Source organism: Gymnogyps californianus, chromosome 9, assembly GCF_018139145.2.
Source record: "Gymnogyps californianus isolate 813 chromosome 9, ASM1813914v2, whole genome shotgun sequence".
In the NCBI taxonomy this organism is placed as follows: domain Eukaryota; kingdom Metazoa; phylum Chordata; class Aves; order Accipitriformes; family Cathartidae; genus Gymnogyps; species Gymnogyps californianus.
Window position 1 is genome coordinate 21,603,096 of NC_059479.1, and position 27,391 is coordinate 21,630,486.

General features: G+C 43.8%; 1 protein-coding gene across 2 annotated transcripts in view; it reads right to left on the reverse strand.

Annotated features, from left to right (window-relative positions):
* The window catches only part of AMOT (angiomotin), a 51,885-nt gene extending 27,878 nt beyond the window's left edge, over positions 1–24,007 (reverse strand). Inside the window, exons 1-4 of one of the 2 annotated variants that reach the window (XM_050901704.1) lie at positions 23,714–24,007; positions 9,911–10,077; positions 7,556–8,474; positions 588–1,041 (exon numbers count right to left, since the gene is read on the reverse strand). In XM_050901704.1, coding sequence (XP_050757661.1) covers positions 588–1,041; positions 7,556–8,427 — 1,326 coding nt within the window. In that variant the 5' untranslated portion in view covers positions 8,428–8,474; positions 9,911–10,077; positions 23,714–24,007. Of the gene's footprint in view, positions 1–587; positions 1,042–7,555; positions 8,475–9,910; positions 10,078–14,972; positions 15,070–23,713 lie in introns of those variants that run through there. The other variant, XM_050901705.1, reaches the window with a different exon arrangement.
* Between the last annotated feature and the right edge of the window lie 3,384 nt (positions 24,008–27,391).

A 27,391-nucleotide genomic window follows, 5' to 3' on the forward strand; every position in this document is an offset into this window, starting at 1 on the left:
GCACAATCCAAAACAAGATACTAAGTTTTCATGGAAGTTATGTGGTATTGAGAGAGTGACAAAGGAAGTGTTAGTTTCAGTCCTGCAGTCCAAATGTCTTTAACGTAGCCATAGCAGCAGTACTTGCCCTGCACACTGTCCTGCCAACCAGTTTTCTAGCAATGTCCCCTGTTGCCTCCTTGAGTGACTACGGTCTCATATCATTCCAAACAGGCCCTTCCTGCAGTCTCTAAAGTCTTTTAGACTGATGGGAAAATGAAGCCTGCTGCTATCCTGGACATAAGAACACTAGCTTCAATTTAACCAAGCAAGCCAAGCAGTCAGCCTCTTCAAGACAGCTGATGAAGATGTTCTTTTGAGCATGGTCAATAAACTGTTAGAATAAAACTGAAGGCTTTGATTCTGTCTTCTGACAAAGTTAAGCTGCTGCCCAAAGGGACAGGATACAGACTAACCAATCTGCATATAAAAGACTCTAAAGTAGATAATCAATCCCTCAAGCAAGGAATGTAACAGTTGCAGATTAGATGATTCAATTATGGACAATACTAGACAGAGGAGAGTGCCTGATAGCCAAAAACACCCACCTTCTGCAGCCGAGCTACTTTCTCATAACACCCATCCAGCTCCTGTCGTAGGGACCGGTTCTCTTCTGACAGTATTTCCACCATTTGCTGGGCCCTGGAAACTATGGCAAAAGGATCTACTTGCATCTGCTGATATGGGGAAGGTATCTGCTGAGCCCGGGACATTACTGAATAGGAATCGCCTTGCTGCTGCTGCGGGCCTAGGAAGGGCTGGCATAGTCGGTACAAATCTCCCTGATGGACTTGGTTTGACAAGAATGGCTGCTGGGTCCGTGGCAGAATGCCAGGATCTCCCTGGCTTGGAGTCAGAGGTTGCTGATGCTGGGAAGGGGACAGCCTGGATGGTGGCGGAGACTGAAGCAAAGTCAAAGATCCCAGGGATGTCAAGGAAGAAGTTGGGCTGTGGTGGTGAGGTGGTCTCTGTTGTAACTGCAGCTGCACATCTGGGTTCTGCCTGGAAAACAGAGAGCGGAAGCTCCATCAAAGTCGTGCAGAAGATGGTGCACAAACCCAGTGACAAGGCGTGGGATGACCTGCGTAGCTCCTACGCACAGGTCTTCCCACACAAAAGACTCACATGTGAGGTTTTCCTCATTTTTGTAAGTTTGTTTTAAAAAAATATTTCAAAATCAAATCATTATCAGAAAATATAGTCTAAGTGCACAAAGGTCTTTCCTCTTGAGTCTATTTTGTACAGAAACACTAAGAGAAACTCCATCAACAATTACCGACCAAAATTATGTTTATAACTTTTCTCCACACTTTGTGGATAGAACGGCTGAACTGAGGACTGTTAGGAATGGGTTCTTTTGGTCTGTCCTGAAATGTGCCATCTCTCATGGAGAAAACAATGAATTTTCTTCTGCAATTCAGGATACAGAGTTAAAGGGATTGGCTAAGCTCTATGCTAGTATGCCAGCACCACTGATTCGAGCTTTCTGAAATATCAACCAACAAGCTGCAGACTGGTCAAATGAGACAGTTAAAGGATCTGAAAACCAACCTAAGAATCAGAAGCAGCCTTTTGATTCAGAACCGCTCTCAGTTCTATGGAGCAGGTATGTTTACTGCTCCTAACAATAATCTCTACAGGATATCAAAGACAGATCTAGCCGTCTATAACATGCTTGAGACTATCACGGAACTAACTCCAAGCTACACCAGCTCACATTTCCCAGGTGCTGGAGATCTCCAGCTCAACTTCTGCTGCGTTAGCCAAGTAAGAAATCTCTCTTAGAAGATTGTGTGGATTTATCGTGCTTGGATGACCTCAGGAGGCACGTTTTGCTTCCTCCTCCAAAGACAGTCAACCTTTAACTTCTCTGGATGTTCTTTATTCTAACAGTTGAAGGCACTCCCTCTCCATGCTGCAGACAGTCTCTTCTTAAGCACAGACCTCGGCCCAGTGCAGACCCAGTCTGGCAGTTCAATGTGTTCTGAAACACTCCTGTTCTGATAAAATTTCCCACCCTTTGGGATGCAGTTCAACCGTGCAGCTGGAAAAGCACATACTGTTGTTCCACCTGGCCATAGCTGCTACAGAATACCCCCATGGTTGTCTGCCTTCACAGGAAGGACCCTACGCGCTTGCTCTGCTGAGTGCAGTAGGGGTACTGGCTGTACAAGACAGCCACAGCGTAGCTCTCCCACCACACCAGGAGCACTAGCAGCATGTCAAGTGACAACAGCAAGCATGAACCTGAACTGGGAACTAAAGGGTTACACAACGGGCTTCTCAGCCGATGTGCAAACACTCAGCATCATCCTTCCTGTTCTCTGCAGAAAGAACGCATCAATTCTTCATACCCGTCCAAAGAGGAAACGTCTGCATTACTCACATCTGGCTGGCAGCGCATGTAGGAGTTCGTACATTCTCAGCCCAGTGCAGGGTTCGCTATTTCAATATCATGCATCTTATGTCTCATTTTCCCTGCTTTCCAGCAGAGAAGGTGCATAGAAACCTCCAAGCTGATGCTCAAATTCCTTAACGGGGAAACAAATCTAGCCTTTGTCACTTAGGAAAAAACAAATAATTACTACTCTAGTTACTGTTTCTCTCTTTCTCACACTCAGGTGACTGTGGTCCCTGCCAGCAACATCATTTCAGGAGCTGTATTTCCCCAGAAATAATCACAGGCAGCGTGAGGATCTCAGGGGTCATGCAGAAGAGAGATGTGCAATTAATTTCCTCAGGAATGTTCAGTTTAGTAGCAGCAATTTGGTTCTTCCCCTCCTGGGAGGTCAGCTCTACTTATCATTGCATTTATTTCATTACCTTTATTTGCCAGCTCTCATAATGAAGAATGAGGCAAAACCGTCACATGCCATGCTTAAAGGTCATCTGGTTTGTCTCAGGTGGTTTCCAGCTCCTTTCTTAGCTCACCCAGTTCTGTGCAGAGTTAAAACTTTGCATCTTCAGAAACCACTTGTCTCCTCGAGCTTATTCTTTACCTAACATCACACACCTCTCTTTTGATGTTATAATCGATTAGGCAATAACCTTGCTGTGGCATTTAATCTGTGATGACCTACAGAGGTCAGATCAAAAGAGATATGTTGCCAGTCTGCCTCATGGATGCAAAAAAACACCTTTCCAATTTTGAACCTACAAAATACTCTCTTCCAGTCTGAAAACAACCTGAAGCAGCTACTCAGAAAGACTGACTCCTTACAGTGTGTTGATATTTTAAGGCTAATGAGGACTATTTAGATGCCAATGTTAACAATTTGAGCTATTTGACTAAAAGCATCTCGTTATCCTGCCATCAGAGACGCAGGGGCAGAATCTTGCCACTTCTGCAGGACCTGAGCACTAATGAAAGGAACACAAAGATGGCCAAAAAAACCCCAACAGCAGCAGCTAAATTCTGAAGGGACAGTCTTTGTACTGACATGCCTGGTAATGAAATTTTTTTAAAACCTATTGTAAAGAACAACTCTAGGAAATCATGGCTGAGTATTTCCAGACAAGATACATTTCCAAGATTTCCAGCAGCTTGGCACTCACATCTGAAGCCTCTCATAATCTTGAAATTATACCAGTCTTGTGGGTTCAAGCTAAAACATGAGAGCTGGGAGCCTCTAGTTCTGTCGCATTACCAACAGCATTAGAGCTTCCAAAATGTCACAAATGCGTTCATATTTCCAGCAAAACAAGATAACGCAACTGGGGTAATACATTCTATCTTTAAAAAAAAACAAAAAAAAATCCTAGTAACCTCACAGTGACAACTAGACCTTTTAAGATCTTGTATGTAAACTTTCACATACACATTCAAAGAACTTTTTAGCATCCCCACTACTTTCGTCTTATAAAATACTTATATATATTTTGTGGGTTCAAAATACCTGGCTCTGAGATCCCTCAGATTAACATGAGAATTGCAGCATTTATTTCTCTGATAAACCAATTCTGGACTGAGAGATTCAGAAAGGGAAATGAACACAACTGGACTTTTCAAGATTTTTAAGCCAGACTGCAAAATTTTACGGTACAAATCACTATTGAGGTCACCTAACAGAATTGCTGATAGAATGGTGGTAGAAACTTCCCTCCATGAGAGAATCAGTCCTTGGGTAACCCTGCAGTAGTAATCAAAATTACATCTGAACTAACCACTTCATGCAAAAATGCAGAAAGACTCTCAAAATACATGGAAAACTACGCAATCTCCTTCCATTTGCCTCAGTGTCATAAAGACCTGAAAATCCCAAAGGCAGGCAAAAAACTCAGGGCAATAATTCCCACAAGTATTTAAGTTTGAAAGCGTAACTTCAAGGGCCACTTCATTTTGAAGACTGTATCACGCAAGAATCTCTGCTTCCCTTACGGTCCCTGGCGCGTATCGGAGAAACACACGCGGGCCAAGTACAAACCTGGATTTATGGTTCTGCAACTATAAGGGTCACATTAGCTTTTAAGTCATGAAGACAGAGATATGGAGTAAGGGCAGCTCTGCAAGCAAACCTAGCCATCAGGAGTCCTGAGGCTGCCAGGATTGCAAACATCAAGTCACGCAGAAGATCTGCGGGTAGAGAAACAAAGTGGGGAGGGCAGAAGAATGAAGAGATCAGGAAAGGTCTCTGGCTTGTTAAAATTTTTTCTGCCTTCCCAGCTTCTCCTGCCTGTTTCATGTTCAAGAAGCTACAGTTCCCCTCTCTTCCACAGCCCTCCTGCAAAAACCGGGAAACGCTGACTGCAGGAGGGAGCAGACTCCACTTGATTAGACAGCTGAAATCAAACCGATGCATTTTTGTTCTGCTTCCTAGTCATACCTGATTATGCCCCACTTTGATGCTGTTCAGGGGAACGCAGTGCACAGAAGCGATTTACTAATTATGGGACAAATTCTGCAGACCTCCTTCTCAAAAAGTTTCTGTGAAGTCAATGGGATTAATCACCACAGCAGGAGCTCAGTCATTTGGGCTCCGAACAGAGGATGGCGCTTGAATCGGAGAGACAGTGAGCTTCCTCTGCACCCAAAACTATATCAACACGAGCCCCTTCTCCCCCATCTCTCGCTGTTCTGCCACAGGAGACCTTGCAACCCCACAGGACACTGAGCCCAAGGCACCCGTCTTCTCCTCTTAGACCTGAAGGTTTGTTTTCATCACCAATGCTAAAGTGCAGTTGAGATATTAGGGAGAGAATAGGATTTTGGAGCTGCACATGCAGCCAGCCCTCTTCTGAACTTTCTTTAAAATTTCCAAAAAACTGCACAGATGCCTCTGGCATGCCTGGTATTTACATTAAACCAACATCATTACAAACATATACGTGTTCCCAAACTTACACCGCCCAAGAGCAGGTGAGGCAAACTGTTTGCAGACTGGTTTAAACTTACCACACAGCCCATTCCTTTCCCAGACTGGGGAGGGTGAAGCATGAGAATGCTGTGAATTCCCCAATGTTTATCTTGCTCAACGAGTTTTATTTAACTGCATCGTTAGGTCACCCTCAAATTCCCCCGAACAATGAGGGGAAAAACCCGCAGAAAAGGGTGTGGCTTCACGAGGAGAAAGAAGGGGCTTTGTTTCCTTGACGCACGCTTCAAAAAATGCACACATTTACCAATCCAAATTAATCCTGACAAACACAGAGCTGCAGCACAGGAAAACTGCAGTGTCTGAAAATACTTTATCACTCCAGCGAGGTTGCAAAGACACTCGTTAGCACTGCCTGGTGCGAGGCAAATGCACTCCGGAAAGCTGTATGCCTTTAAAATCCTCACACCATTACCCAGCTGCACCTTTAGTAACACAGAAGGTTTCTTGTCTAAATGACAGTTTCTCTTAAAGTGTGTGGCAGAGGGAGGGGAATAGAGGACTCGCTCCCTTCCTTTGCTATGCTGCTCTGTAATTTATGGATTAGTCTTGCAATTGTTCTACAGCTACAGCATTTGCTTGCAAAGGAAACCTCTTCTCTGTGCAGCTATTTAGGTTAAAAAGTAACCTCATTAGATTCCCAGTGCTTTGAAGACAAATTTCAGTTGCTTCCCCTACTGGAAACCTTGCCAGCTGAACCTTTCTCCTCCCCCCCTTCCCCCCCCCATGTTCTTTCAAAGCAGCCAGGATCCATCCAATACAGACAAAAATCACCCTGTCTAGAGGAGCTGACTGTTGGCGTGTTTTCAAATACCTCTCCCTTAAACAGCAAGCAGACTACGTCTCAGATTCACTATATATAATATTATGAGTATTTCTGATGCAGCATAACCATCAAGGATCTCTTTCCCTTTCCTGTGTGCACAGAGATTTGAGGCCTTTGAATTTTCAAAAACATTTGCAACAAGCTTCTACAATCATTACCCCCCCTAAACCCTTTACTTCCCCTTTTCCTGGCCTCTTTATTATTTATTTAGCCAGATCAAAGGGCCTTTTCATCAGGCTTGTATGCTGCTGAAGTCATTTCAGATCACAAACAATGGTGGACAAACTCTGAAAATAGCTCCCCATAGGACAAGGAAGGTTCTGAGCAGATTCAAATTCCCCAAAGCTCAGACTCTGTTCCCAAATACAGACTGGTTTCTTCTCCATGCTCCCCTCAAAACACAACACAATATGTGCAAACACAAACGCACAGAGACCTCACCATTTACTTACGTAGCAACGCCCTCCTGTTGCTCCTTTGTATTACCCTTTTAGTGTCAAAATGAGGCCAAAATCATTATACCAAATCCCACTTGGTCTTGGACAGAGATGAGATGGTAAGGAAACAGGTAAAGCCAAGCCATATTTTTAGCCCACCTGAATAAAACTTCCCCTTCACCCACACGGACATCAGTGTTTGGCTCAAGCCAAATCTAGCTCCTTATCTAGAGGAAACCAGAACAGCCTGAGATTTCAAATGATGCAAGGAAAATTAGCGAGAGCTAAACAAGCAAGTCTGGGATGAGGCACAAAGCACGCTCCATTTTCCACTCCTACACTTTGGTCCACTGAAAATAAAATTTGAAAAACTCTAAAGGAAGCTCAGGTGAGTTTTGTTACCTGCACCTTTATTGCTTTCATAGCTATCCTACGTAGCATTTAGATGCAGTTTAAACCTAAAAAAAATCTTTTGTCTGGGCAGATGTAATTAAAGAACAGCTTAAGTCTTGCAATAAGTAACTGCAAGTTTCTACAATGAATCACACCATAACTTTGGCTTCTGTAGCAAACCTTTTGTAAGGCTCTGGAGCCTCAGCATTAAACTTCCCCATGCCATAAAATCAAGCTGGCTTGTTTTGGGTTTTTTTTTTCGTTTGTGTTTTTTTTTAAAAAGAGTCAGGCCTCTCTAGGTAAGCTACTGAAACAGGTTACAGTCCTTCCAGACACAGTCTGTAGCTGAACACAATATGTCATCTCACATAATAAAGATGGGATCTTTGCTGAAAAAAAACCTGCCCAGGAGTGAGGGCAATGGACTGACTTTTATACTGTTTTTCCTTATGTGGCTGTCATGGAGTTTGTTTTAAGATCTTGCTTACCTGACTGACCCATACTCAGGAGGATGTTGATACCTCATCATAGGCCCATCAGATCTTCCCTGCTGGCTCATGCGATGATCACTATAGAAATGTCCCGAGTCCTGAGGTTTGCAGTTCATAGATGGGGTGGACACATTTTTGTAAGGATACTCTGGAGGAGGACCCCGCTGCTCCATTCCTTTCATGTTGGGCTGGGAAGGGGGCTGCACTGAGTTCTTGTAGAACTCATTGGAGCCAGAATTTTTATAAGGGTCGCTGGACTGCTGAGGAGAAAGCGGAGAGAGGGGGGAGAGTGGCGCGCTCGTGACAGGCGCGTGGGCCTTGACACCGCTGGTGGCCAAGGACAGCTGCATCAGCCTCTCGCTCAAGGAGCGGACGTGCCCTTGCTTGAGGTCCTTAAGTCCTTCATCCTGGTGGACCTTCCCTGGGCTCACCCGCTGAACCGTGGGCCGCCCTTCAGTCCTCATCTTTTGGTTGGTGACCCCTGTTACATAAAACGCTGCCCCGACACTAGCATGCGGCTGGCCCCTGAAATACTGTGACTGGACTTTGGCTTCCTCATAGGTCGGGAGATCCTCGCTGTTCTGAAGTCGCGGGGAGAGCTGCTTCTCCATGATGCTGTTGTCCACCTGTATCTCCTGGCCCTGGGGCTCCTGACGGGCAGCATGAGTCACAAGCTGGTGGTCCTGGGAGCTCAGCCCTTCGTTCTGAGATGCTGGACTCCCAGTGCTGTTGAAAGGGGGGGCATTTCCTGTGGCTTGCTGGTGTAAGGCAAGAAGGTTACGGTTGTCATTTGGGTTTCCGTATCTGAGCTGCTCCTGCAGCAGGCGCTGTAAAACTGTCGTAGCTGCTTGCTCTTCTGAATTCCTCATCTCAAACTGTGGTGCCTTTTGGGTGGAATGTAAAAGCTGCCCTTGACCTAAGGAAAGGAGACACGGTTATTAGCGCCTGAGTGGATCAAGCAAGAGACATTTAAGAGCAATGGCTTGAAATACAGAAAAAAAGCAGGTTAGATTACCAAAGGTTCCCATAACAATGGGGGTCATTAAGGCCCTTGACCTAAGACAGACTTGCATGCCAGGGGGCAAAGCCTCGAAAGGTGATGAAAGGTGACTTGCAACTTTATAAGAATATCAATCGACTGCAAGCTGTAGGGATGCATGCCGAATACCTCAGGCAGCAAGGCTGCTTTCAGGCAGAAAGGAGACCCATAATTCACAGGATGATGGTAAAAATGCCTAAGACCTATTTGCTTTACACTTAGGGCTACCAACAGTGAAATACACTTCCCACATTTGCAGGCAGAAAAGGATTAAAGGGTGAAATCAGCAATTTGTCAGTTTGGGGGGGGGGGGGGGGAAGAGAGGCCCATTGAGATAGTATATGGTTCAAAGGAAGTAAAGAAATCTCTTAGCTTAGATCGTTTAAAGCAATTAATGAATACCTCGTTAGCAAGCAGGTTTTCAGAGTTATGAAATACCCAGAGTGAGATCAGCACCTAGTCTCCCTGCTGCATAAAACAGTACGTACTAGTGCAAGTGAGGACTCTGTAACTTCCTGCTATACAAAGGCAACCAAATCCTCACACATCTAAATATCGTCAGCTGAATGCATGCAAATGCAAGAGGAGGAAAAAGAGTTGTCTGATCTAAGGAACAGAAAAAGACCTCTGAGTGGCAGGAAAAAACACTGCGTACCAATGAGAGAAACACAAAGAGCCAATGTCAAGCACATCCTAAGTACAGATTAAGTCAGTGACCAACAGTGATTACACTTCGCTCAGTCTCCCAGTGGAGTCAGGAATTTGTCATGGAAACTCAAGCCCACTGGCCTTGCATGAGTTGAAATATCCAAAATTAATGATACCTTTGAGACATTTAACTAAAAGCAGAGCTACTTTTGAGCTAGAACAGTTCAGAATAGAGACTATGCTTTACTTGTTGGCTAAGCTGTGGCTCTGCCCTGACAGCAGAACGCACATTGGTATTCTAGCACTTTATTTTGACACCTTTTTCTGTATAAAGTGTCCCTTAGCAAAAGGTAACTTGCTCCCAACAGCTTGTTCCGTGGCAGAACCAGGGATGGACTGCAGGAGTCAGGAGACCTGAAGGATCTGCTTTGTTCTGCGTCTCCACAACCACCCAGTTTCCTCCTTCAGGCCAGCCTACAGCAGGAGTCTACCCCAGTAACACAAGGCCTCGACGCACCAGGCAGACAGAACCCTTCTGCAAACGTTAGTGAAGAGAAAGTTAAAATCCACCTCATTCCAGGCTGTCTCACCAAACTAGGAATTCAGGCCCTGTTGACTGGCCTGGAACATGATTCTTCTGAAATCCTATTTGAAGTGGCACATACCTATTTCCTTCACTTTGACTTCCTTGGTAAGGAGGAGCAGTTCTGCCACATGGAAGGGACACACACAGCCTTCCTCCCGCAAGTCCAAAATCTCCACTCAGAGATGGCTTCAGTCTCCTCTTCAGTAGGCCAGATCACTTGATACTCTCCTCGCTTCCAAAATAATTCTGAGGAAAGCATTGAAAACATCATTTTAATCAGCAGATGAGACCCTAGAAATAATAAACCTTGGCCCATATTTCAGATTTTTCTTTTGTAGCTTCTTGCTTTCTCCCAGAGCCCAACAATTTTGATCCCTTTTAGGATGAATGAACCCCCTATCCCTAGCAATCTACTCCAGCTGCTGCTTTAATCATGACAATTTCTGCTCCAAGATTAAATGTTGCCAAGTAATGCTCTGTCCCATCTGTGCCTCCAAGTGAAACAGTGATTAAAACCCGCTAATTCTTTAACTCCATTGTTTTATTTTTTGCTAAGAATGAAAGCTGCAGCACAGATGATGATACCCTGTGCTTATGGCTCCTTTTTCCAGTGGTGCTGTATATTTCAAACTATATCAGCAGAAATCCTTTGATGAAAGGTGATATGGTTAAATGCTTTATAAACTTCAACAAATTATGCCTCAGAAATGACTGTGAGAATGATCAGTACACAAATATTAGCTTTATTTTACAGACTGGGAAAGTGAGGGAAAGAAAAGGACGCTGACAAAGTATATGCCAGAAATACATTGCAGAGCACAGCTCTAATTCCCAAAACATTCTTTAATTACGTTACTTTTCTCTTTCAGAATATAAAGCACTAAAGAAACTTTAACCATTGAGGGGAGAATCAGGAGAACATAGAAAAATGTGTATTTAGGCGTGTTATTCAAGAAGCAGTTAAATCTGCTACTGAAGGTGTCCTAAAGAAAAAGGCAAACGACGCAAAAGAAGTGGAACATACTTGTGCACTCGGTGTGCTTATACTTTAAGGGCAGGCAATTAAAACAGAACTAGTGAAATTAAAAATATTCATTGAGATGTATAATTGAACTTAATTTCCTGTAATGTTGCAAAAAATAAAGTGAACAGATGTAGTGAAGGAATGCAGACGTGGATACTTCTGTCTTATTATGGCACACATCCACACCCAACAAAAATTATCTCAGATCTGCAAGTTAAATACTTGAGGTGTCAACAGCAATTTCAAGGCACATGAACAATATCTAACTAGAGAACAAGGCTGTGTTGTGTGGTATGGTACTTCAAGATGGTGGTTGAAAAAAACATCTAATGTCAAATTCTTAACTGGTGACTTAGCTCGAGAGGGATATATTGAAAACAGCTGCCAGCAAATATGCAGTAAAGAACCTTTAAACCAGGCATTAAGATAGCAGATAACTAGAGCAATTTCTAGCCTCTTTTCCCAGTGTTGCACAATAGAAGTTAAGGATTCCTTGTCCCCCTCATACCAGTATCATCACTGACTCTTCTTTTTTTCTTTTTTTTTTTTTAAACAAAGTTGCCCTAAGCAAGCCTTTTTATTAGAGCATAAAAAGGCTTTTATTATGCAATATGATGCTGCCTTTCCACCCAAAGATTTCTTTTGTCTCAACTGGAAAAATCTAAGGGGGGAGGGTGGTGGTGTTTATTTTTTTAATACAAAGATACAACCCAGCTTGAGATTCTGCCTCTCTGCCTTAAAGATTTTCTCAACAGACAAATTCAATCTGTGCATGTTTAACTCCTTCAAACGTTCAAGGAAGTAATTCTGTATGCAACCATTTCACACACAGAGTTTCACTTCACAGCAACACACTCTTATTCTGCTGATTCGATGAAGGGAGGGCACAGTTCACACTGAAAGTATTTGCTGGAACTGAATACTACTAATTTTAGTGTGGATGTAAACCAGGAATCAGCCTGGAAATCCAAAACAAAAGGTGGACTGAGATACAATATGAAGATATTCTGGCCAACAAATCCACTTTCTTTAAATACCAACTGTTAACATTAAGCCTATTTTTTCCAGTTTTATCCCATTATTTTTAATTAACAAAGAAAATCTTGTGCAACTAACTTGGGTGGCAGCATTCCTGGAATCTGTTTTCTGAGCGAGCTGGAAACTCATGGCAGAACCAGTGAGTTAACTTTTTTATGTAATGAAACACAAAAATTAACAGTACAATCGGTACTGAAGCCCATGTGTTATTTATTTGGACACCAAATTCTATTTGTGTTAAGCTCTTCCAGCAATTTCAGTTTTCAGTGTGCCAAAGATGGAAATTAGTGAGGTGCACTGGAAAAGTTGTTATGATAGAGCTGGAAGGAAATTGGAATAGGTTCCGTAGACATAAACAGACATATTTGGGGGTTTAGCCTAAAACTATTACGACGGATAGGGCTGAATTCAGACTACCGACAACTCTGCAAAACTGTACTGGCTTATGGATTGCATGGTGCACTCTTCACAACCACAAAGCCTAGAAACACCTTGCTTTTCAAGTGGAAAACTCAGTTTTAGACCAATTCTGTTTCAAGGAACCACTGTGAGGTAGATTTCCCAGGCTGAACCGATTTCGCAGTTTGTTCCTGAGCATCGTAGCTCTATCATCTTACTACCTTATTCTAACTTCTAGTCTGAAATTATTCATGGTAACTTTATATCTGTATGTTCCTGAGTGAAACAACAGAGTTTAGAACTGGTAGAACTAACACAGGAACTGCAAAGTGTTGCACCTAACCATGCTGAGATCAAGAATGGGCATAAAAGGGGAGGTAGCGTAGGTACCATTTAAGGAAGAAAAGACCCACGTTTGCAGAGCATTGTGTAAAAACTCAGTAGCTGAGGCTTCTGTCTTAAACATCATGTAATTACACACAGGAACCTTGCCAGTCCCTCGTGAGGAAGAAAGATTAATGAAGAATTTAAAATTATAATACTGCCAGGCTGTAAGGAACCAAAGCAGCACATTTCTGTACAGCATGCAAATATTTTTCAGCATTATAAAAATAAACAAGCTTAGACAAGTGAGCTACTCACCACTGTTTGATGAGTGGCTATAATGCTATAGCTCAATTAAGCTGCATGGAGCAATAATAACCTGACAAGCGAAGAGAAGCATCTTTCCTTAGCTTGTGAAACTAAGAGGAATGCAAGAGTCCCTGTGAGGACAGCCTGTACATACTTGCCCAGAATTACTGCCTAGCCAAGAAGCTAATTAGCTTACGCATCAGGTGGGATGGGAACAGGTTCACCACCTCAAAAGGGCTGGAGTACAGTTAAGCACTTTCAGTTTTACTACTAAATTTTGTGTCACTCATACACAAAACAATCCAGCGACAGTGACAGACTTCAAACTCAAGCAGTAAATTTTGCTAAGTAATTCTGTGTTTTTCTTAAAAGATGTGCACGTGATACTGCTTATCCTGGTTGGCAACAGGTGACGGGATGCTATCAGTTAGATGAAGTCTTCAGTTGGTTTTTTAGGTGCAGAGTTATCTTCAGACATACCTGCACACTGTAATAGAGGAGGGGAACACAAAACAGAGATAGCATAGAAAGGACTGGCTGTGAAGTCCCCGGGCAATCGCAGAGACCAGCTCACATGCTGAGTCACCCACTGTTTAATAGAAATATGCCTTTGCTACATGGCCTACGCAAAACCCAGCAGGCTGATTGCCTGATCCTGCAAAATTCGCTTAACATGAGTGTCTATAAGACCACTGGAAACATGGCTATTCCGCATACATGCTCACTTTGAAGTGGCTAGGAGCACCAGACTCACAAGGGCGAGGTCCAAAACTATTTAATGAATAGTGTAGGTTATCACTGAATGCTCTTCGTTTCATTTCAGTCCTACCCAAGGAGGAGGAAGGGAGAGAATACACACTAGGGTAGTCCTTGAGAATAAAGGTTCCCAACATCTGGCGCCAACACCCAAACCTGCAAGGCGGCACACAACGAATCCTAGAGCTGTGATAGCATTTCAGCACCTGCTCCTAACCAAAAGTGGGTTTCAGACTCCCAACCATAAACACTTCCCCAGCTTTCATTCAACCATCCCATCCCTGCTTGCCTAGATCTGCTGACTGTGGCTCAGGTGATCTCCGAGGGTGGCACTGAGCAGGTGCATGGAGCAGTGCCAACATTACTCATCTTCATACCAGAAGGACAGAGTCACTGGGCAAACAAGAAAAACTTCCTTCTTTTAACTAAAAACAAGAACAATGTCACCCGGAGGGGTGCAAATAATATGCATACCCATTATATTAGATCATCAAGCAATTATAGCGAGAGAACACCCGAAGATCGATCATGGTTCTAACAACTCTCCGGGCCAAACCGAGTCCACCTTCAGCAAGGACTAGACTGCCTCGCCGAGAGCCACTAACCGTTCTCCTCAAATGCTCATGGTATTGGGATTTGGGCACAGAACAGCACAAGAAAGCCGGGCAGGCCTGAAAAAAAAGCAGCATGTTGCTTGTTTTGGCTTGAGATAAGTAAGTCAAGACATCAACATATGAAGACCTCCTCTAAATAACATTTCTAAGGAAAAAACTGAGAAGACCTTACTTGACCTTTGAAATACTGCTCCCTCACTATGAAGTATCAATTTCTTCACAGAGAAGTACCTATAATCTTAACCAACATAATTCAGGTTTTATATTACAAAGGGAAAAAAAAAGAGAAGAATAAACACTTACAGAGCCTGGTATAAATAGGAATGCTTCATGGCTTTTAAGCATTTTGATAAGAATGCTATGGAATTTCAAGTTCCTCCATAAAATTTCAGAAGTCAGAGGGGCAGGAGGATTTATTCTGAATATACTGGTCTAATAGCAAAACCAGTCTAGGTATATTCATCCAACTGGTTTTATTGGGAATACTTCTACGTGAATACATCACACCATTCAGTTACTTAAACTGTTATGCAGCACTACCAAGCACTACTCACACATCTGCAGAGAGACAACCCTTTACTGGCATGTACTGCAATTCCTGCATATTTAAAGAAACACTAATTCCAGCACAGGCGACGGGAGCTCTGCTACGAACTTCATAAAGGCCAAGATCTCACCTTTTAGATGTCTTCTTGATAAAACCAGATCAAGCTTACACAGGTTTAGTCACATCAGGTCTCATTTCAGATGACTGCCTCCCAGCGCATACTGAGCAAGATTCATCCGCTTCGAACTTCACAGATTTCCACTAATTATCCTTGTAGAATTGGGGAACTGTTGTAAACCCAAGCCGCAATTTTAATTCAAAATCAAGTTTTGTTTTGTCTTTTAAGAATGCTCCACTTCTTGCTGCTGCTAGCACTCAGGCAGCGCCCTGCTTCTGTCGTCAGCAGCCTCTGTCCCACAACTATCCCAACTATGCCTCAGCACCATTTTCATTGCATTGTGTGGTTTCTCCATTCCTTCACTGATTTAGTCCAGGCCTCTCCTTGGGGCTCTCAGATAATGAAAACCATGTGAGAGTAAAATGTAATCTTCAAACATGCAAACCAGTTTCATGTGCATTATCAGAAGGGAGCAAAACGTTGACAGTGCATCATTTGTCCCTACCGATAGGATCAGGCTGTTTTAATTGCTGGTGAGATAAAAGAAGATTAGAATCACCATCTACATTAAGAATAAAGTCAAAATTCAAACCTAAAAGCTGAAGTCCTGAAAACAATGGAAATACAATCCCCAAACAGATATATCCGTTTTATGCTACCTTAAGGTAGTTTTTCCTCATATGTTAGCTGTGACATCCTGAAAATTTGTATCATAAGTTGACACAAATAAAAACCGCAGGTGGAGAAGTGTGTAGAGAAGAAAACAATCACTATGGCCTAACTTTAGCATGGAATTTTCTGGCTTTTTCTAGCATTACCACAATTTAAACTATTTTAAGCCCCTATGTAGAGGAGCTCTTCTTATTTCACAAAGCAGTTTTACAGAATTTAATGGGACTAGTCACAGAATACAGAAAGCAAGCAGGCATGGCCCCTTCTTTTTTCAAAGGGCTGCTTTTTTTTTTTCTTTATAAAGAGAAACAGTTAAAATACAGGTAACTTATCCGTTGTCAATCAGCCTAACTGAGCTGGCAATGCTCATTCTGAGATGCTGTGGCTCAAGGAAGGGAACAAATCTAATGCAGTACTGGAACAACCCAGTAGCATGAACTAAGCCCATTTTGTGATCTCAGTGGGTAGCACGGGTTAAAAAGATGGATCCACAATTTTTTTTTTAAAGTAAAACCCAACAGAAGATCCAGACCACCAAATTTTCAGAAAGCAAGGATGTTATAAAAGTGGTTTTGGTGTTGTTCTTTTATCATAACCACCTGGGTTTTTCATGTGCACCTTGTAAAAACCTTTAATTACTTGTAAGATGATTAATTAAGCCTCACCACCACACTGGGAGGAAGATATTACTACGTTCGTTTTAGCGCAGCGCTGATTGGCTGTGTCCTGGCCTACGTTTATGTTTTTGTTGCCACAACTATGTCACTCGGAATTGATTTCTTTCAATGTAACTATTCCAGCAACCACTCTAAAGCAGATGCAGTTACACTAGGAAATAATTGTTTTCAGGTATATTACTTAGGAAACCTTGTGTAAACCATACCAGCAAAACTTCTTCCTTGCTAATATAAACTTCATCACTACTAGAAAGATTTTCCACAATAACTGGAGCAGCAAGTATTTTAAGCATAGATCCTGCCTAAATGGTTTTGATCAAGGATGTAGGCATCCCAGAACTTGTGCAGGCAGAAGGCAGGGGAACTTTCTGAGTATTTTCTACAGCTGGAGAAGATACTTCTACAAGGTATCCCCAGCAGCTGCAGAAACAAAAAGTTAGAGCTACACAATATTCCCCTAATGAAGGAAATCTGCATGTTCGTGTTTTGATGGTGCAGTGTCAGCAACTAATAACATACCACAATCTTATGCCACTTAAGCACTGAGATGTGCTAAAACGAACTTCACTGAATGCGCAGAAACCACAGGTAACACACTGCTCCTTAAGCACAAATCCAAAGTAATTAACCCTGCCCCAGCTCTCATTCAGAGCTGTAGTCAATGCCAGCAGTGCTTGCAGCAGGAAATGCATTGAGCTCTCCACTGCCTGAGGAATGCGACTGCTAGGGCCTCACTCGGGCTGGAAAACCTGCTATCCTGTGTCTCGCAAGGCAACACATAGCTGAAGTGCTCCCTCAGAGCCGTCTGCCTCTCACAAGCACCACCTTGGGCCCTGATCTCCATTTCAGCCTTTTGAGATTGCTCCATTGAAACACCCCTTCAAAATGCCACCTGAGCAGTTTGGGATGGGGCCAGTGGCCTCCATAGAAATTCTCTCTTGCCATCCCTACTTCCCCAAATCAGAAATGCACTGGTCTTTCGCCAGGTGGTAAATCCACTCTTCCCCCATGGGTGCTACGATTTTTTTATTACTTTTTCTTTTTTAAACAAGATCTGAGTGCTCCACACCCGATCCCAACTTGGCAACAGCAAAAGCTGGGTTTTTTCATGTAACTTTGGAGTGCTCTTTTCTGCCTGCTCTCTACGGTTCCCTGATCTTACCCAAAGGAAGGGTGTAATAGACTACATAATTGCTCGCGGTCTCTTCAACTTTTATCGTTCTGCAGTAAAAAGTGTTTCAAATTTGTTTTTACCTAATACGAATATCAGCATTCAGTTGTGATGATTTCAGTAAACTACAGATTACCAATTCCTTGTGCACCTCTGCAAGCTATCTCGCACTGGTTTTATGTTCTGTGTCTCCAGAAATATGGAGGAGGTTTCAGCTTTGTTTCTTTTCAAAAAGACAATGGGAAAACTAGCAAGATATGTTTTCCCACCCTGTTTTTGCCAAGCCCCACAACAAGACGGGCTAGCCCTAGTATGAAGCAATAAAATTTGTTTCAGCTGAACACAGAACCACCCAAATTAGAACAGCAGGAAAAGTCCACCAAACCCTGAAGTGAACAAAGTCACTGAAATGGGGAATTACTTTCCTTGAGGGTTACAGTAAATAATCCTAACAGATTAAGTAATTCTTTTAAAAAACAAGTTGTGTAGAGACACAAAGCATTTTAAAGCAAACAAACATTACTGCGATACAACTCTTAGACAAGGTCTTACAAATGCTAATTAATTCATTAAACAAAAACTTAAATTGGCTTAATTCATAGACATTCATATAAGAGAACTGCTCAACATCATCTTGGTCTACAATTAGACTCTGTAAGTGCTTTGCTAATACAAATAATAGCAAGGCCTTTAAAAACCGATTTTGTTAGATCAGTGAACTTTGTTATGGTTTAAACAAAGTCTTGGTTCTATATTCTAACCAATACTGATGAACCTTATACAGTCCAACAGTAGTTACCAAGGAAAATGACCAAAGACCTCTCCAAACTCCCAAAGATTTTCAAATATCTAGTATTTAAAAAAATAAAAGGTTATTTTAAGCTTAGACACAACCAAACTAGACAACAGTCATTCTGAGAGAGGATGAGAAAGTAAAAAAGCAACAAGTATGAATGGCAGTATTTATCTCTGAACCCCTTCTGCGGGACCAAGAATGCAGACTGCGTGCCAGTAAAATATGAGACGATTCAGCTATTAGGAACAGGAGAGAGCACTCACTTTTCCAGCGCCAACCTAGCAATACAGGAGCTGCTCACAACAAAGCATGACACATCGAACAACCATCATGAAGGATGACCGCAACTTGTGATCCCCAGGCGCTACAGGAGACTCCAACATGTGTTCTTCTTTCACTTAAGCTAAGCACCTCACATAACCACTAGTCTACTAAGACATGATTTTAAGGCTTTGAGAACTCTGTTTCCACAGGCCTTTTTATTTTATTCTCAGTTTTTTGTTCATGACTTTTTCTTTTGCACTCCTATTCATTCACCTATTCATTTCTTATTCACCAGTCTCCCACTTACATCAAATGTCTGGTTTGCCCTGAATGGCCATTTATACACAGGTAAGTTTCAAATATATTCTTACTTAAAAAATTACATCCAAGTGTCTAGGTAAACACAAATTTCATCAATCCTGAAAAACTCCTTTACATAGTAGGCAAGTAAGACAAATATTACATTGTATATTTAAAAACGAATTGCTCCTAGGAGCTCCTTTACGTTATTATTCCCCAAAGTTGTTGAGATTTTTTTTCTGTCTTGAAGATTACATTTCAAGGCTACTCTGGAGAGCCAAGTAATGTGTAAGATTTGGATATTTGCTGACTTTAGAGTTCTCCATACAGTACAGTGTTTTCACATGGATACAATTTCAGCATCAGATCTGTTCAAAGCATGAACCAAATACTTTTGCAAAAGCTGAAGGTATGGCCATAGCATGAAGGCTGCAGTATGCAATTCCTCCTGTGGCCGGCACTGCATTCCAGAGCTGTTTGGGAATACACTCTCCTGTCTAAAAGGGTTTAACAACTGAGAAGCTCCTGCAGCCAAACTGGACTCATAGGGCAGCTATGTGCCTGTTCTTTCATAAAGACAATGATTTAAAGCCTACAATATGACGATGCCATATATGGGGCACATACAGAGAGAAGATCAGGCACAAGAGGTAGATGAAAGTCTCATCTAGAAAGTAACTACTCAACAGAAAGTAAGACAAGCAAAGAATTCGTGAAAGCAGAAAATGAGCTTACAGAAATCAGTTGTGGCCCAAATTCAACACAATGGACTAAATCATTTTGACAAATCCTCTAGTGCTTCCTGAAACTTTATAACCCCAGCAACAGGCAACTTGGAACACTTCTATGAAGAACCAAGAGATCCAAGTCCTCTCTTGTATTTCAGTGGATAGAAGAGGAGAAAGAGAGCTTTGAACCTTATTGCCAATCACCAAGAATGGCCGTTCTCACACTATTATAAACATTTGGTCTCCATGGAAGGGGGATACCTAGCAGCAAACATTGGCAACCAAGGACATTCCACTCCCACTATATCGTCCACAATAGCAAGGAGAAAAAAAAAATTCATAAGGCTGTTCTGATTAGGAAACCTTTGAGAAGACTTCTTCAAAACTGAATGTCTGAAAATACCTTGAAATACGGGAATGTGCAACAACAGTTAGATGGGGGAAAACAGGCATCTTACTTTATTCTGAAAGCATTTACACTTCACCCCAAAGTGGGAACACCTAATAATCCAAGAACCTTTTGCCAAGAACAAGGTCATAGTTTTCTTTTTAATTCAGAACAGAACCTAACACACACCATATTCTGCACTGAACAGAGAATCTCGTAATTTACAGGTGTTTGGAGCCAGGTTTTAGTTTAATACAAACTCTTAACATGTAAGAACTTTCTTATATTGGGCTTTGTCTTCCCGTTGGGTTACAGTTCTGCAGCTCTTTAAAAGCTGTCAGTAAGAATGAAGCAAGAACTGCAAAACGGAGTTCTGCCCCAAGAGAGGTATGAACAGATAAATTCATTCACAGCTAAAAGTATTTATACATTAACATACACTTGGACTGTTGATAATTCTAGAATTAAAGACTTATCTCTGTATATACCTTAATACGGCAAGAACCCAAACCTACATCAGATTTTGCTCCACATGAAGAAAACAAAGCCTTTAACGAGCTGAAATTTTACTTCAGCTGTTCATTCACTGTAGTGACAGTGAGCCCTAGCCATGGACCAAGACATCATTGTGCTGGGTGCTACACAGAATTAAATGGTGCAAGTTGTTCCATAAAAAAAACCCACCACCACCACCACCGCCCCCCTGCAAAATAAAAATAAAATCACATTACACTCAACTGGGGACAAAAGGAAGGGATAGAAGAGGGAGAAGTGTTTATGCTTTGAGAACTTGGGGGTTGCAAATTCTCAATTTCACTGTCATGGTTAGGAAAACGTGGCAGTAAAACAATGCAACCTTATTTCTAAATAAACAAAAAGATTGGTCAGTCTGCTGATGAAAGACAGGATAAAGAGAACAAGACAACTATTAAATTATCTACACTTCTGGGATTCTTACTATTCTTTTGCAAAGTGAATGGCTTATGCTAATCAGGATGCATCTGAAATACATCATTCAAGCCTTCTTGTACAAATATAGTTCTTATTTATCCAGAAAGATCCCCACCAGCTGGCAATGTTTGCATACAATGTTAAACCCAACTTCAAGAGCCCATGCATTATGAGTCATTTTACATTTAAAAACATTAGTTCTCTTAGCTGTTCTTCAAGATGGTGTATCCCATGAGAAGAATTTTTGTGGAATTCAACAATAATACACTATGTTACTGTCCTACTTCCTCTGGCACAAAGAAGTTACAAGTTTTCTGTTGTTTGGTGTGTTTTTTCTCCTAACGGTGCTTTGCCTACAGAACATCTTTGGAGAAGGGACAAAAGGATTTGCACCAATCCCTTCTATATGAATCAAATATTTATGCTATGCCCTCTTCAAGCACTTTCATCTAGTAACCTATGGAATGTGATCTCCTGACCTTAACACTCAAGCACGTCTAAATCAGCTGCCCTTTGAGCTGTATTACAGACTACAGAGAATTTTTATACATTTGTATTACAGGCATATGAAAACCCTGTGGCCCAGCTGCAGCATTCTGTGCTACAAAGCACACATTAGTCCAAAGTCACTCAAGCATGCTTCAGGAAAGAGCAATACTTTGATTCTCCCATGTTTATGGCACAATCTGATGTCGTGTGTCACCATAAATAGGTAGAATGAAGAACCATGCTATCAGTATATTAACCAGCCATCACAATTTAAGTATGTGTCATGCCAAACAATACCACAATTACAAGGTGCCAGCATCACCGCAATCCCACGTCCCACTATATGGCCCATTCTGCCTACTCAGCACTGCCCAGCCTCCCTTCTGCCTCCAGCCTCCTCCCCAGGACAGGCAGTGCTGCCTGCAAAACATCTCCAGAATCAGAAAGATGATGAGCTTGGGGGAAGACCACGCGCCCCTTTCCCTCCTCCTGGAAATCCTACCCTTTCCTCAAGAAAGTGCTAGAGCAGAAACAAATCATTCTGTGTTGTGTTTGTGGGTCCCAGGAATGTTTTAAGGGCACGGGTTACGTTGCAAATAAGTGTCCCGGAAAAAAAGAGAGGGAGACCAAATGCCCCAGATGAACCTGCAACTTCAGCTATGGGACAAATTTTTCCAGGGTCAGCTCATGACCCTCCTCCTAGGACAAGCAGTCACTGAGGTAACCCTGGTGAAAGTCTGACCCAAAGATTTAACACGGTCATGGTCTTGATGGTAGGGTTCATGTTTTTATATCAGCCCTGAAAAACCAACGTGATGCTGCCCATCACTCACACAGGAGCAGCATAAGCGAGTAGGGCAAGCTCGATGGTTCTTGTGTTCCCACCCCGATTTGGTAAAAAGGCTCAGTCCTCAGAAAAAGTCAAGGGTAGCAGAAAAAAGTGAGGCAGCAGCCAAAACCTATGCCATGTCCTCTCCCCCAAGATGGATCCTGGTCAGTCACCTGCCCCAGTCCCCTCGCAAGGTGCCCCGCTGGCTGTTGCACCTCAGCAGAGACTGAGGTGCCCTCAGTTCTCTGAGGGTCCATCAGCTCAGAGCACGCTGACTTGCTGCCCCCTTCTAAGGCAGGAACAGGACACCTTTTCCACTTTCTTTTCCTGCAGAAATCCCTCCAGGGAGGAGGAAGGGGAAAAAAAAATAAATAAAAGAAAGAAAGAGGAACAGGGACCACAACAGACCAATATGTAGCATTTCCTGTATCATCTACAGGAAAAACCCACGCAGTGGGGAAGAGCATGATGTCAAGGCTGGTTTCACCACATAAACAGCCAGATCCTCCTGCTGGGGGATGCTGTGTGTTTCCACAGGGAACAATATAATCCTCCCTGCAAAGAGGAGTCCTACTACCAGCCACACAAAATTCCACAGGTCCTTCCCTTGCACAAAAGACTAGTAGAGATGAAACTCTGGCCATGGGGAAGTCGGTATGTGGGTACAAAGCTGGCGGAGAAGGAAAATTAGAAATTCACAGCGGTATTATCACTTATAAAACAGCACACAGTCAGCACTTGGCCCCTACAGAAAGGACTATGCTTCAAAATATGTTTCCCTGCACAGAGACTGGGCCTCCATCCAGTTATTATGTGCACGTCCCTGATGCGTTTTCAGTCTTACTTTAAAAAAAAAAATCTCAAAACAAAGAAAACATATCCTCATACTCACTCTGTACAGTGCCAAGTATGTTCCTAGCCATGTTCAATAATCTGTTAAGGCGTGTTAATTATGGGTTCAACACTTCTACACCTTGTGACACATTAGTAAAGCACTTCATGTAAAACAAATTCCAGTGTGAAACAAGAAATCTCACCTGATTGTGGAAGCCCTGTTTGCACGCGTGCATACGTAAATGCACATACATGCTTCTCTGTGAAGCATGACGAGCAAAGACAATCTTAACACGTGGATTACAAGCACAATGACTGCGATTATTTTCTCAAGAGAGCACCACAAGAAACACGGCTGCTTCCAAACACAGCCTGACACAAACCCACTTGAGCGAATTCCACAGAATATTACTTTATCCAACTACACACAAGTACATTACTATTAATTTTGGCTATTTACTGCCAGTGGTGAAATGGGTGGATGAGTGTATTTTTTTTGCAAGAATTTTGCAAGATGAATAGTAATCTTTACAGGAGAGAGAAGCGATGGGCAAAAGCTGACAGAGAGGAGAGCCAGTCTAACTCCCAGGTTTAGGCTGCAAGAATGAATGCCGAGTCCCTTACGCCATGCGCTATGAGCCATGAGTCTCTTACCTACTGATCTGCTGAAGACAAAAGGGTTTTCTTCTTTTCAGAAACTGGACACTTGTAGCTCGTTGGGTCAGTCACACAAAGCTTCCCTGCTGCCAAAGGTATTTTTTTTCCCTCGGGTTTTTGTTGTTGTTGTTTGGTTTTTTAGCCCAGAGAGTAAAGGGCAGAACAGTGGATTCAGCAGGGGCAAAGGGTGGAATTTGAGACTCAACAGGCGAACTGCAGAGCTCTCTCCAAAAGATGTTGTATTTCAAGGCGCTTTCATTTGCAAATCCTTCTTCATCCTCAGTGTCAATAAAACTGGAGGGGGGGAGTAAACTTTTTACACTGCAGAAATAAACCGGACTCCAGAGAAAGGGGAACGTGACATGAACTGGATTTGTGGCTCGACTTTTTCTTTTATTAAAAATAAATATACTTTCAGACAGGCAACCAAGATAGATGGGTAAAAATCCAACAGAGTCAGACAGGACCTGCCCGCAGTCCTTGGAAGGAGGATAGCGGTATCTCAAGAATGCCAGAATAAACAAAAAGAAGGGAAAGTCCGCGTCCCGGTGGAGGTGGCCCGGCGCAGGCTCCGCTGTCAGTGGCAGCGCCGCCCGGGGCACTCGCAGCGCCCGCGGCCCCGGCAGGGAAGGGCGGCCCGCAGCATCGCGGCCGGGGGAGGCTGCTCTGCTCCGCGCCGCTCCGCGCCTCCTTCTCCGCGGTTACCTGTGCGCAGCGGGGCGAGGCGAGCACGGAGGAGCCGCAGGGCCGGACGCGGGGCTGGGGCGGCAGCGTTCCCCGGTACACGCTCCCCGCGGCAGCAGGCTCACACCGGCGCGCACACGGCGGCAGGGCAGGGCAGGGCAGGGCCGGGCCGGGCTGGGCAGGGTCGGGCAGCTCCGCTCCCTCCTCCGCCTCCTTCCGCCTCGCTCTGCGGCGCGGGCGCCCCGCGGGACGGCGCTCCGCCAGGGCGGGCAGGAAGCGCCCCGCCGCCCCCGCCCGGAGGACCGCCCCCCGCCGGCGGCCCCGCCTCCGCCCCGCCCCGGCGCCGCCCGTCACTCCGCCGGCGGCGCGGGGCAGCACCGGCCGCTATTGTGTGCGGGGCGGCGGCGGGGAGCCGGTCCCGTCCCGTCCCGTCCCGTCCCGGGAGAGCAGCGCTCGCCGCGCCCCGCGGGAGCCGGCGCCTTCGCAGAGCCGCCGCTGGCGGTGGCCCCCGCCGCTCCCCCGCAGGAGCGAGCTCCGAGCGGCCGCTGTGCGCAGCCCGTGGCTTCGGGAAGCGGCGGAGCTCCGGGCGGCACGGAGGCACGGCTCTGGCCTGGCTCAGACGGGGAGCGCATCCCGCTGTCCTGCCCGGCGGGCCCTGGCCCCAGTCTGCCCGTGCAGCAGGCACCCAGGAGCTCCGGCCGTGCTACCCGTGCGTGTGAGCGTTTGGGCCCGATGAGCCCCGCTCGGCCCTGCAGCAGCCCGCAGCTCAGCACAGCGGGGCTATGAGGACTTCATATGACGAGTCACTTGGCTACCTGCAGAAGCGTTCACAGGAGTTAGCCCCAAGGTCTCAAAACCATTCCGCTAAGTCAGTGGAGTTAAATGGGTTTATACCAATGTACACCGGCCACGGATCTGACTCGCCCACTTTTTGCTAGCGAAATGCTGAAAATAATTGAAAGCGTGGCAAGAACTGATCATGACTAACTGCATATAGGCAGGATATTAAAGGAGTTCCCTGTATACAACATTCTGCTTAAAACTAGAATATACATCACGTAGTCTTCCAAGGCTCAGTCTTTTGTAACGGGAAACACCCACGGACCTCTGCTACTCTGCCACAGCTGGATCGAAGGGTTGGTGTGGAAAGAGGAGATGGAAGAGACTTCAGTATTTTCCCCAGCTGCAACCATAATTTTGCTGTGTTTCATCATTTTACCACCTGATAAAAAGATGGTAGCCACATTCAGAGGCGGTTTTTGTTGAAGGCTTTAGCGCCTGGAATCACGCTGTGGAATTTCAACTTAAAAAATAGTTTGGCTTTAAACATATAACAACCTTGAAAGAAAAGCATGTCTCCCCATTCAAAGCAGGCCAGTAAAAGGATCCCAAAATGTTGATAAAAAGAAAGGCTTAAGCCAGTCTCCCTGTTTTGGAAGATCTAATAGCACTTGGTAATGGCAATAACGCAGGCATCTCTGCAGTGGTACCAACCGCTGTATCAGAGAGGCAAAGCTCTTGTTCTGAAATGGGGGAAGCAACTTTAACTTCTCCTAGCCTGATGCTTGTAATCAGGGCAAATCCCCAGTCTAAACAAGGCCGGAGATAACAAACTGGTCCTTCAGTAGGGACGTATTTGTGTACAAACAATGGTACCTTGCCTTTCTCACAATCCACCTCCTCCTCTGGCTTTTGCATACAATGCACACGCATCCTCCCCCTGTGAGGTCACTCCTGTCCGTGAACTCAGGAGGACGATCTCCGAGTGACAGCTTCTACTTGTCTCCTGGCTCCTGTTCACTAACTTGTGATTTCAAGAAAGAGCAAAACAAAAAATGAGAGAAACTGTCACGCTGTGTCCACAGCTGATTTAATACACTGAGGCCTGACCATGCAAATATTAAGCCCATTAAGTAGTCCCAGTTTGGTAAGGTTTGGCCATAAGATGACACCAGTTTCCAAAAGTACTAAATGTCCAAAAACTGGCCACATGTCAAATCCTTGCACTGTGAAACCTGGCCTACCAGAGTTCAGGAGGGCTCTATGTGTGAGAAGAGATAATGTGATTCAGCCATTTACCTTTTAATTGCTCTAAGCAAACAAATCCTTTCCAACATTCCCAACTCTTAACATTGAAAAGAAAGATCTGGAAAAAAATTCAGGAAGTCAAATTTCAGAAATCCCAAATGCAGCATATATAAACATCTATTTTTTCCCTCGTAATTGACATTCATTCATTGGAACATTTCAGTGGAACAAATGTAGAAACACATGTAAACAGTTCATTAACATCCCACAACCTTACAGTTTGCAAACGCACAAAAAAAAAAAAAAAAGACAACGCAGAACAAGCTAATGAAGCACATATTTGCTATATGCTATGGGGTAGAGTTGTAAGGGAAATAAATAGCTACAGTGAGTTAAAGAGTTATAAACGATGCTTCAATCACACATCCTGTCTCCCTCCCACATGCTAAAAGAAAATAGTGGGGAGTAAAGAGAGAAGGTAGAGTCATCAGAAAAGTAAAAATATTGCTTAATGCAGACACTGAAAAGCAGCTAGCCTTGCCCGAGGCCTATTAACCTCAACTCATCTGCTGCTGTTTATTCTACAGAGCACTAGCACTGCTCATGTTTAACCCACACAATTGGAGATAACAGCTTTACCGGAACTGGAAAAGAACAAAGATGCATGAAATCCACATTCTACTCCTTAAAATATTCTCCCCCTGCATCCTCCCTTCACCCAGCTCCCCGCCCAGCCCAGTCCTCAGGAGCTCCAGCACACATCTGAACGGCTGCCAGTGGAGGAAGCGAGCAGTTTCCATACACACATCACGCCACAATGTGGGAATTCAGGAAACAACACAAGAAAGGGGTTCCTAATAACTGTTCCAGCGTACTCGGGCCAATTTATGCAATCATACAAAGGTCACAGTAGATGTGTTAAAAAGCACAAAAGATAAACGCCACAACGGCAACGAGTTCAAA